Source organism: Microtus ochrogaster, chromosome 8, assembly GCF_000317375.1.
Source record: "Microtus ochrogaster isolate Prairie Vole_2 chromosome 8, MicOch1.0, whole genome shotgun sequence".
NCBI lineage: Eukaryota > Metazoa > Chordata > Mammalia > Rodentia > Cricetidae > Microtus > Microtus ochrogaster.
Genome location: NC_022015.1, coordinates 10,661,845 through 10,674,364, shown reverse-complemented (window position 1 = coordinate 10,674,364; position 12,520 = coordinate 10,661,845). Strand labels below are relative to the sequence as shown.

Here is a 12,520-nt window from a genome sequence, read left to right as displayed (position 1 = left end):
TCTCTCTCTCTCTCTCTCTCTCTCTCTCTCTCTCTCTCTCTCTCTCTGAGAGCAATCAATCTCAAGTGTCACGTCTCAGGAGCTGGTCATCTTTTTTCTTAAGACAGGGTCTCTTAGTGGCCTTGAAATCACTCATTAGTCCAGGCTGGCCAGTAAGCCTCAGAGGTCACCTATCTTTGCAGTCCTAGAGGTCCTCATGTTTGAGTGACCAGTGCTTCAGCAACTGAATCATCTCCCCAGTCGGTCCTCTTCTGTTGGCTAGCACCAGCCTTCACAAACAAAGAAAACACAGTTTCTGCCTTTCAGAGCTCATTCCTTCCCTCCGTGCTAACACAAGCTTCTATTCCCATTCTTTCAGCTACAATAATGTAGTCCTGTTTAAAGAGCATGCTAGTAAGCTCCAGCTCTACATCCTGCTGGGATGTGATTGTGCTTCCTATACCCTTGTGTTATCACCTCTCAGGAACAACTGGGAAGGCTCTCATCTCAGTCACACTTCAGAGGAGACAACAGCCATAAGAAACACAGAAGGGCCTCCAATTTGATCCTGTTGTACAGTGGAAGAAAAGACCAAATGAGGGGGTGAGGGTACGGATAGTCCTTCTCTGGGTATGTCACAATCTCTTAGTGACTGCACAGAAACAATCCCCAGATGTGATCCACAGGAATGGGAAGGTGTTCAAGAGTCCAAGAACAAGGAAAACCAGGCATTGGAACTCTTGAGTGCATTCCAGAACAGCCAAGACTATACAGAGAAACCCTGTTTGGATTTTTTTTAAAAAAAAAGAAAGAAAGAAAAAAAAAAGAAATGACCTTTTGGGGCCAGGCGTGGTGGTGCACACCTTTAACTGCAGCACTCGGGAAGCAGAGGCAGGCCCCTCTGAGTTTGAGGCCAGCCTAGTCCATCTACATAGCTGAGAACCAGGACAGCCAGAGCTACACAGTGAGACTTTGTCTAAAAAGAAAAAACAGTCCCCTTTGGGAGTGAAGAAGATAGATGAATCAATCAGCAAAATGACAGTCCACATTGGATCCCCATGTGAAAAATCCAGGTGTTCTGCATGGCTGTAACTTAGTACAAGGACAAAGGAGGGCAGAGATAGGTGGATCCTAGAGCAGCTCCCTCTAGCCTGCCCCGCCAAGTGGCGAGCGTCAGGTTCAGAGAGAGACCCTGTGTCAAAAAGTAAAGTCTCGGAGAGGACAATATAGACACCTGACACTGACCTCTGTCCTCCACACACGTGAGCACATACCCATGTACACATGCGCGCACACACACAATGTAACAACAGTATATATAATGGAGCCCCTCCCTACACACAGTGGAGTCATGTAGCTATGTGTAGTTCCTAATTTACAGTTTCCCAGGAACTTTTAAAAGTTACATTCCTTTATTTTATGCATTCACTGGAGTTTGCATTGATTCTCTGGAGAATGAGCGAACCTGTGCACAATTAAACTGAGAAGAAAACATCAGGGGTGCGTTATGTTCATCTCTGACTGCGACTTCAAAACAACATTTTAATTTTAAAAAGTATCAGAGGTATAGAATAGCTGAATAAAACACCTGACAGTGGATAGCTGCTGCTTCTCACACAGACCCAACAACTGCAGACCCTTGGCTGCCCTGTACCATGACAGTGGATAGCTGCCTGCTTGTCACACAGACTTGTCAAACCATAATCCTTGGCCACTGTGTGCATCTGGCACGCTCCCTCTCTACAGATGAACACTAGCATGGTTTCCCTGAGCCACTTGAAGCAGGTACAGGCTCTAAGAACACAGAAAACAAGCAGCTCCAACTTCCACCACTCCCAGCTCCTCTGACCACACACAATCTCCAAGCTTACCCTGAACTGCCCTTTAAGGAGACTTTTGGGATGAGGGTTAACACTAGCTTGTGGTGGCACACACCTTTAATCCCAGCCCTTGGGAGGCAGAGGCAGGGGGAACTCTCTGAGTTCAAGGACAGCCTGGTCTACAGACTGAAAACCAAGACAGCCAAAATATACAGAAAAACCCTGTCTCCAAAAAACCAAAAATTGAAAATAAAAATAAAAGAAATAGAGTTTAAAATAGAGCCACGTAAAGATGGAAAGTACACAGAGTATCTGGATACTGTATGTTATTATGTTGTCTTTGAATTGTTTGACAGCTGAGGAAAGAGCAAGAGCTGCTAAAAGACATTTGATTAAAAATAAATCTTGCTGGATTAACCCAACATTTTGAAAATGACTTGACTTCAAAATTTAAGTTAGAAGATATGTTACTTTGGAGAAGAGGTTTTGCTTTTATTTCCACAGGAAATGAGAGGCTGTGAATTCATTCTAAGTTAAGAAAAATCAGGTTTGACCAAGGAAGACCCCCTGAAAAATCTTCGACAGAAGCGGATGGCCCAGATGAGCCAACATTACAAAGGACCACTGTTGGAGTTTTCTCTGAGTTCTACATCCAGAACAGGCTCAAAACTGCTGGCTGAGATGATCAAGCCTCCATCAGAGAAGGAGGGAGTTGTGAGGACCGCTGTATCCTCACTCGAGACTCTAGTTTTTTTTTTTTTTTTTTTTTTTTTTTTTTTTTTTTTTTTTTTTTCAAGACAGGGTTTCTCTGTGGCTTTGGAGCCTATCCTGGAACTAGCTCTGTAGACCAGACTGGTCTCAAACTCACAGAGATCCGCCTGCCTCTGCCTCCCGAGTGCTGGGATTAAAGGCGTGTGCCACCACAGCCCGGCTCGAGACTCTAGTTTTATGCAATTCTGTCCTAAATGGCTTTGGGACCTCAGGAGGTGAGAGAGTACACAGGCTGGAGAAAGCTAACTGAAGGGGAACTTCATCTGGGCCGCTATGGGGAAGAAGCATTGTGCTGGCTGAAGACTTCAGTGTGTCTGCTGTGTCGCCCATGCTCTGTAAGCAAGCATATGAGTTCACTGGCTCCCTAGGGTGAACTTCGGCAGAGTCATACTTTGGCTTGTTGTTGGGGCTTATAAGGAGCAGGCAGATGTATGCTTCTCCCCAGGGAAATCATTTTTACAATAGCAGCTACTGAATGAGGTCAGCTCATCACTGGGTTCTGGGCTAGGATCTGAGGACCCAGTGTGGGGCACAAGGTTGACCTGGCCCACCTACACAGACAAGCGAGGCCATGGTAGTAGTAAGTACTTGGATGGACCAGCGCCAGGTCATGGGATCCTAAATATGGGGATTTTGGGTTTAGGATGTATTTTTTATGTAGACTAGGCAGGGTCTCAAACACTTAATGCAACTGAGGATGACCTATGTCCAATCCTCTGCCTATCTGGGATCAGGTGAGATTAAGCAATCAATTTGAGGCTCTGTGGGTTTAATTCATTAGAAGACGTAAAAAGGAGTTGGGAGGGATACAGAGAGGTTGCTCTCAAACCAGCAACAGCAAGAACAGAACAGATGGTAGCAGGTGGGAGAAAGAGACTGCCCCTTCCTCTTAGCATTGGAACGGTGAGGGCTGGCAGGCCTCCACACCCTCCCGAAGCTCAGGGAACAGAACCCCACACCAAAGTCCACCTGGACTGGGGTGAGGCGAGCCAGTGGCGACACTCATCTACCTGTGTATTCAACCAGTGATCCAAGGGTGCTTCTGCAATCCCAGCACGTGGTCAAAATGACTTCAGGCACTTGTCACACACACATGGCTGGGCAGATGGCCAATGGCCCGGAGCTTGCCTAACACATATAAGGCCCTGGGTTCCATTTTCAACACCACAAAAAAACTGGTCCTACAAATCGCCAGGCTTCTTCCTGGGGAGACTCAGTGGAGGGTGGGAAGTGGTTCAGGAATACAGGCTCTTGGGCTAAGACACAGCTCAGCTGACAGAGCGCTTGCCTAGCATGTGTGAAGCCTGGGTTCAATCTCCAATACTGCATTAACTGGGCATGCTAATAGATACCTGCAACCCCTGCACTCTGTGCATAGAGGAGGATAACAAGAATTCGAGTTCGAGACCAGCCTGGTCTACAGAGCTAGTTCCAGGACAGGCTCCAAAGCCACAGAGAAACCCTGTCTCGAAAAACCAAAAAAAAAAAAAAAAAAGAAAAGAAAAAAAGAATTCAAGGTCTAGGAACACAGAGAAGCCAGAGCTACAGAGTGAGATTACAGAAAAAAGTTCAAGGTCATTTCCAGCTATAAAGTGAGTTTGAGACCAGACTACATGAGGCCCTGCCTGGCTGGAGATACAGTTCAGTGGGTAAAGTGCTTATTGCACAAACAGGAGGACCTGAGTGTGGACACTGTCTTAGTTAGAGTTCTATTGCTGTGAAGAGACACCACGACTACAGCAACTCTTATAAAGGAAAACATTTAATTTGGACTGGCTTGCAGTTCAGAGGTTAAGTCTATGATTGCCACGTGGGAAGCAAGAGCATGCAGGCATGGTGCTGGAGGGGTAGCTGAGAGTCCTACATCTTGATCTGCAAGCAGCAGGAAGAGACTGAGCCATACTAGGCTTAGCCTGAGCATCTGAGACCTTAAAGCCCACTCCCACAGAGACACACTTCCTCCAACAAGGGCACACTGACCCCAACAAAGCCACACCTAATAGTGCCTCTCCCTATGGGCCAAGCATTCAAACACAAGAATCTATGGAAGCCATTCCTATTCAAACAACCATATATATCAAGCACAGATGTAAAACCTGGACATGGCAGCATGTGCCTGTAACCCCAGCAAGTAAGTGCAGGGGTGTGATGGACTTGCAGAGAGATTGGCAAATCTTTGGATCTCATTAGCCAGCCAGATTAGCTAGGCTGGTGAGTTCCAGCTCCATGAGAGACCCTGACTCAAATAAATAAGGTGAAGAATGATTAAGGAAGACACCCAGAGTCAAGGTCAGCCTCCATATGCACACACACATATATGTACACACAACCCATGTGCACCCAAACACTAAGAAGACACGGTGAAACAGTCCCTTCGCTGTCCATGAAACGGGGCTTGCTGAGGACTGGTTGGGATGCTGGTACCTTTGTCTATGTGGTAAAGATAGGTGTCCTGGCTCATGGCAGACAGCAGGTGCAGGACAGAGGTGTAGATTCGGATTTTGTCGTCACTATTGTCCTCCCAGGTGTAGTCCTGGATCACGTTGAGAAGTTCTCGAACCAGAAACAGGACTCCGTGTTCTGGATGATCCTGGTAGAGAAAAAAAAAAAACATGACAGATAAACCCAGCTATGAAGCAGAAGAGTTAAAGCACCCATTAACCCAACGCTTCCCTTAAGCAGCTGTTGGGACTAAAAGGCTCATTGCTTCATTTGGGCAGGGCCACTCAGGAGCCTAGGCACAGAGAGAGAGTGACAAGACACACCTCACCCACTGATCACGCATTTCAGGATGGCGGCATGACCAACAGCCTCCCTTTCGGGTCTAAAGAACAACTGGCGGTCACCTGTCAGCCCAATGGCCTGTGCTTCCGTGATTACTCCTTGAGTTCCCATGCCCAGCGGTGGAAGCAGATCACATCTGTCTAATTACAAAGGAGGATTGTGGGTCCTCAGCAGATGGCATGGCAGAAGCCACTGCACTGACTTCAAAGACAGGTCCACTCTCAAGGATCCTCACCCACAGCAAGGCTTAACCTGGACTCCCGTGAGGGAAAACCTAGAATAAAGTGTGTTTCTCAGACACTACGCAGAATCTTTCCAAAAGAGAGTTGCAATGCAAAAAGGTGGGTGGTTTCAGTTCCATCCCCAAGGTGGCTCTCCTGTTGACACTTCCCAGGAAACAAATGCCCAGCTGCCCTACCAACCCCCACACAATCTCTGCTGCCTGGGTCCAGCCACACCTCTCCTACTTGTAGGCCAGGCACAGTATTGGGCCCTAGCGGAATACACTCAGGTCAAGAGAAGGTACAAAAAAGGATTATTTTCGCAGCTGGGGCCAGCATGAGGCTGGGCGCCAGGGCCTGGTGCCAGGAGGATGCTGCTATTATCCCAGGCTGAAAACGCAGGTGCAGGTAGGGGCGCTATTGGAACAAGACCTGCAGCTGGAGGCTGCGTGGAGGGACAAGGCCACTGGCAAAGCATGGCTGGGGCTCAACTGTGAGGTGACAGGCACTGCACGGGTATCCTCACCCACGCCAGTCTGCGGGCGGTGTCTCCTGTTGGCTGGATGGGTTGGAAGCCAGAAGCGTCTCCAGAGGCCACTCTCCCTGGCACTGACAAGTGTGCAAATAACTGGCACCTCGCAGCTGAAGGGGAAAGAATGCTCCTTGCAAAAGTCCCAATCCAGTACCAGTTAAATGGAGGCAGCTTTGCCAGTCAACAAGAACATGCTTTTCCGTGGACAGGAAGCCACTTTCCTTAAATTACATTCATTTTCTCCTCTGTGTGTGTGTGCACATGTATTTGAGTATTGGTATACACTGTCATGTACACGCCAGGGCCAGAGGACAGCTTTAGGGGTTGGTTCTCTCTTATTACCAGTTGAGTACAAGGGAGTGAACTCGAGTCGTCAGACTTGGTAACAAGTGCCATCACCGGCAGAGCCATTTCACTAGCCCAAAAAGCATTTTCTGTATTTCTTGGTTTTTTTGTTTGTTTTTTGCTTTTCAGTTTTTCAAGATGGGGTTTCTCTGTGTAGCTTAGAGCCTATCCTGGAACTCGCATTGTAGGCCAGGCTGACTTTGAACTCAGATCTCCTCCTGCCTCTACCTGCCTCCCGAGTGCTGGGATTAAAGGCAGGTGCCACCACCGCCCAGCCCTTTTTGTATTTAAGACGCCTCACTACATCACTCAAGCTGGCCTTGACTTATGGTGCTTGCCTTTCAAGTAGATGTGATTACAAGCCCAGGCCATGAGGCCCAGCTTCCTATCTTCTTTTTATCATGAGCATATCCTGCCATCTGAAAACATCTGATTTATTGCTTCAGAAAACTGCCCTGTCTCATATGGTGGCCTCCGTCTGTCCTGCAAAAGACAGGTATTACATCCGCTGCACCTGTGTCTGCCACATACTGCGAGATCTTCTCGATAGCAGGCTGGATTCTGATTTTTGCTTGTTTGGATTTAGGCATGTGCTTATATGTGTTTGTGAGTACATGTTGGGTATGCATATAAGTGAACGCTTGTGAGTGTGGTTCATGTGCACATGGCAGTCAGAGGCTAAAATCTGTACCCTTCTTCAGTCACTCTCTGTGCTGTTTTGAGACAGCTCTCTTCCTGAACCTAGAGCTCACCAGCTGGCTAGCCTGAGTGGCCAGCAAGCCTCAGGGATCTTGTTGTCTCCATTTTTCCAGTACTAGGCTCACAAGCCCGCTACCATGTCTGGCTTTTCACATGGATGCTGAGAACCAGGACCTAGGTCCGTATGCTTCTGGGTACCACTCACTGAGCCATCATCCTGGCTCTAGGGATAGCTCAAACTGGCTTTAAACTCATTATCCTCCTGCCTCAGCCTCTTCAGCACTTACTATGACAGTTGGCTGAATTCTGTGGAAGGTGCCTCCAGGAATACAGGCTGGCATGGCCAGGTTGAGCATGTGCCCTGGCCCTGGCACAGTGAGTGGCATATGGCAGACCCCACAGGAATCATATTGAGTCAGTCGCCTTTGTTGACACCTTCCATGTGCCAGGCCCTGAGGAAGCTACAAAACTGGTCTTGAAAGCAACTACAGGGCTTTCAACCCACCAAGCCCAGCCCTATCTCATCCATAGGAGTAGGCCACAGGGGATGAGTGGCTTCAGCCTACACTTCCAGCATAGGAGATGTGGGGGTTCCAAGATTAGAGTTCTGGCAGTCTGTCTGCTCTTAGCTCCCCCTCTTTGGACACACTGGGTATGTCTATGTGCTCAGGAAGAAGATGCGCATGGAGGGGCTATTTAGAGCGCAGGTATAGGGCTTTAAATTCAGACAGCAGTGCCCTGATCTAGGATGAATGTATTTGCAGTGACACTGCCCAGGGGTGAGGATCTGGGCAGAGAAGCTCGAGATGTGCACAAGCCACTCATATCTGTGGGAACTGTTCCTACTGTATCAGCAAGAAAGAGTATGCACGACGCTCAAGCATCCAAACAATGCGAGCTGTGTGCATCAATCTGAACCACCCAGGCGAGGCTAGTCAGTCCCAGCTGGCAGCTCACCGCTGCCTTCCTCTGCTTGCAGCTGTTTCTAACTAGGCTATTTTGTTCGACTACGTGGATACTAAAATACATTTTTTTTTAAAATTTAAGGATCTGCCTTGGGAATAGACCACAGTCTGAATGTTCCAGCAACTTCATTTCAACACTAATGTCCCCACCCTGTGGGAGACGAATGAACACAGTTTCAGAGAAGTGGGGCCATAGGAATTCGGGGAATGGGCTAAGATGAGCATTTCTTTGGTTTGTTCAAAACCAAAGAGATGACAGGTTATGTCCATGGTGCACTTCCCGCGTTTCAGGGACTACAACATAATTTGTTTGTTTGTTTTAATATTTGGGAATGGTTCAATAGCTGAAGCCTAGCATAGGTAGATTATTTTTCTTTTTGAGACAGTGTCTTATGTATCTAGGTCTGGCCTTGAACTGGCTATACAGCTAAGGATAACTCTGGCCTTCTGGTCCTCCTGCCCCTACTTCCTGAGTGCTGGAACTTCACACATGCACCACTGTATCAGGTTTTCTGTGGAGAGACCCTGGGGAGTTGAGCATGCTAGACAAGCAAGCACTGTACCAACAACTGAGCTCCACTCCAGTCCTGTATCCTTTCAAAGTAACACAATGGTTTCAATGTGTGTCTAATAGTAATTTTGTTATTGCTGTTGTTTTGTTGTGTATATGTGTGTGGTGTATGTATTTTATGTTTACAAATATGTGCTAATGTATACACATAATTTAGTTGTTTTTTTTGGTGTGTGTGATGTACATATTCTGTGTGTGGGCAAATGTGTGCTAATGAATTTAGGTGTGGAGGCCAGAGGTCAGCGTCAAGTGTCTTCCTTGGCCATTCTCCACCTTGTTTTTTTGAAACAGGGTCTTTCACTAAACCTGGACTTCACCAATTTGGCCAGACTGGCTGGCCAGTGAGGTCCAGAATCTGCCTATCTCTGCCCTCAGCCCCCTGCCCCTTTGAGACGGGGTTTCGTGGTTTTGAACTCACCATAAAGCAGAGGATGACCTAGAACTCTTGACCTTCCTGCCTTCACTTCCCAGATTAAGGCATGTACCACCTGGTTTTATGCAGTACTGGTGACTGAGCCCAGGGCTTCATGCATGCTAAAAGCAAGCACTCTACAAACTTAACTGAAGCCCCAGTCCACACTCGGGTTTTTATTTCTTCTCCTCCTCCTCTTTCTTCTTCCCCCACCCCATCCTGTGTGTCTGTACATGTTACATGGCATCCTGTGCATGGGCATGCAGCAGCCAGAGCAGAATGGATGTCTTTTCTATTGCTCTCTCACCTACACTGCCTTGAGCATGGGTCTCTCAAAGCTGCCTGTCTGAGCGAGGCTGGTGGACCAGAGAGTCTGTCTCCACTCCCAGTCTGGGATTATGGCATGCACAGCCATGTCTGCCTTTTCACATGGGTGCTGAGGAATCAAACTTAGGACCTCCTGCTCGCTGAGCAAGGGCTATTATTCACAAAGCCATCTCCCCAGGCTGCGCATTTTTAGAAGGAAAAGGTGTTTGGGTTGACATGGTACTCCAGTGGGAAGATCCCCAGTGGCCTAGCTAGGTTCCCTCCTAGATGGGGCAACTCAATTCCAATGAGGTGGTTTCCATGAGGGACCCAGAAGGTGAGTCCTTTTTACTGACCCAAAAAAGGGCCTGACACTGTCCCTCCACTGTCCCTTTGAAGTCCCCGCTCTCAGGAACCCTCACTTCATCACACTCCCGGTGAGAAGAAATACTTGAGTCGTGACTGCTGCACTTCTAAGCAAAGATGGTAACAGCACATCTTTAAGTCCTGGCTGGAGAAGTCCACCTTACTGGGTGCTTGGTTCAGTGTTTCGAGCGCGTATTTATGAGCTGTTGGCTGATCGTCAAAAGAGGGGTATATGATTGAACTGAACAGTAAGGGCTGGGTGCCACAGAGCCAGAACACCAATGGGCTGGGAGCAGAGCAGGAAAGGGCCCCTGGGGTGCAAAGGAGACAGATCCCCAGCAGATTTGAGGCTACTGGAGCAGGTGCCAGTGTCTCCTCACTTGCACAGCTTCTTAAGTCCCTCCCTTCCAGTCCCTCTGGGGTGCCCGACACCCCCATCCTACCTTTAGGCCTTCACGCACACTGTGCTCCCTGCCATGAAGCCCTCTCCTCCCTCTCTTCTCCCTAGCACCTAGTGCTCATTTTCCTTCTGATCTCAGCTGAAAACCTACCTTCTTGGGTGTGGCTTCTCTAATCACCCGGGAGCTCATTTTGGCCTTTGCTTTTCAAGTGGAACCTCCCACCATACCCACAAAGCCAACCAGCGATGACCTGAAGTCCTCCTTGGTGACTCCTTTGTCCCCACAATGCCTAAAACCACAAAAATACCCAACCCCCAAAAGAGGGGCACTCAGATGTCCCTGCAGTGCCTGGTGCTTCTTACAGATGGAGTTGGTGGTGTTTAACATTAAGCCTGACTTCCTTGGTAGGGGGCACTTCCTCCATTCCCAGATTAGCAGGTACTTATGGACCAGGATGATAGAGAGGAGAGGGTGAAGTGGAATGTGGATGTCTTGCTATCTTTATAGCTACTTTTAATAAGTAAAAAACAAGAGAACGTGTGTCCCCACTGCAGCCTCAGTGACCAGGGCCAGAGAACAAGATCCTAACATTCTAGCTTCTACAAATCCCACACAAACTTGGGGCTCTGAAACCTCAACACTGACCTCGATGTGACAGTTCTACTTTATTTATCCTACCAGAAGTTGCTAAATGAGACTGTCCTGCTCCTGGAAAGAGCTTCTCTGGACAGCAGGGAGGCACAGGGAATAGCTTCGTAACCTGGCACTGCAGTCCACATCACCCTCCTGACCAAGCACTTAGCAACCTGTTTGCAACTTCAGACATCTCACACCCGCCAACCTGCATGTACATCTCGCTCCAAACAAAGAAACAAACCAATCTCTCCTCCCCTGAAAACCATCAGAAAGTGCCCCTTTGCGAATAGTTTCTGTCCAGGTATAGAGGGTTGGGGAGGCAATCAAGCCCGAACTTGCTCGACTACATGCAAAGTAAGACAAACTCTGTCCTCTACACGAACTTTTAGGAAAAATCTTCTATTTACTCTCTTTTGCCTATGCCTATCAAATATATAACTAAAATATGATACTTTCTGGGAAGGGACATGCCCATGAGCAAAAGCTTAAATAATCCAAGCCTATCAATCAAAACAGCCACCCATTCCATACCCCTGAACAACCCAACTCCTTCTCTTGAGCCCCATGTAACACTGGGGCTCCTGAGTGCCCTCAGTCACGTGGCTTGCTATAGCTACCACATGATCTACCAGTATGGTCTGAGTGTCTGTCCAGGTTCTGGAGAGGATATTAGCAAACCTGGCCAAGGTGTGGGATGAATGAATGCACAGAAAGAGAAGTCTGTGCACACGGTGGAAGGCTGGCAAGCCTTAAACAGTAAAGCCTGTTGTACGTGACAAGATGGAGGAGTGTGGGACTCGCGCTAAGGGAAACAGACCAGTCACAAGTACAAACACTGCCCGAGCCCACTTAGAGAAATCTAAAACCACCTAATTCATGACTCCAGGGGTGAACAGTGCGGAGGGTGGAGAATGGGGAGGGAGCAACAAGCATACATTTCCAGTTAAGCAAACAAAACACTCCCAAGATCTGCTGGTCACCATTTTATGTAAGGTCAATGACTCTGTACAGTCCTTCTGAAGCCTTTAGTTTAGGAGTAGAGCTTATGTTACATGTGGTTACCACAGGGAAATAAAATTCTAAAACAATAAAAGCCACCCCCCCCAAACCTGTGACATGAAAGGGAACCAATCTGAGGTAAACGGGGGGGGGGTTGATTTCATGCAAAATCCATTGTCATGGCTTAGGTGTGATTCATCTGACTGTCTCTTAGCCATGGCGACTCAGGTGGGACCTCTCTGCTCACATGAAGAGCCAATCATCTGTTCCAAAGTCCCTCCGAGGAGAGGCTAGACTCCAGTCATGCCAGAAACCACACAAGTACCTAACCCCATAGATACTTTTTCTTACACGTACATACCCATGAGACGGTATAATTTCGACACAGAATTTTCTTAGTTTCCTTCCTGATGCTGTGACAGAAACACCCTGACAAGAGTAACTTAAGGGAGAATGGGGGTTTTTTTTTGGCTACCGGTCCAGCACATCACTTGGGGAAGTCGAGGCAGGAGGAACATGAAGCCCCTGTGCACATCACATCCACAGCCAAGAGCCAAGAACAACGAATCAGTGCCTACTAGTGCTCAGCCCAGGCTCTCCACCCTTACAAGTCCAGGATTCCCTGCTACGGATGGAAATGGTGCTGCGCAATGGTTGAATCTTCCCCCAAGACATGTCCACGGCCGACCTGACCTAGACAATCCCTTCTAGAT

At 48.0% G+C, this 12,520-nt stretch overlaps 1 protein-coding gene and 1 pseudogene across 2 annotated transcripts in view; both read right to left on the bottom strand.

Moving 5' to 3' along the window:
• Window positions 1-12,520, bottom strand: part of Vps35l (VPS35 endosomal protein sorting factor like) — a 106,612-nt gene that overhangs the window by 5,504 nt on the left and 88,588 nt on the right. For both annotated transcript variants that reach the window (XM_005351057.2, XM_026781443.1), the window contains exon 28: window positions 4,995-5,160. In XM_005351057.2, the coding sequence (XP_005351114.1) occupies window positions 4,995-5,160 (166 nt within the window). The remainder of the gene's footprint in view (window positions 1-4,994; window positions 5,161-12,520) is intronic.
• Window positions 6,230-6,320, bottom strand: LOC113456564 (annotated as a pseudogene).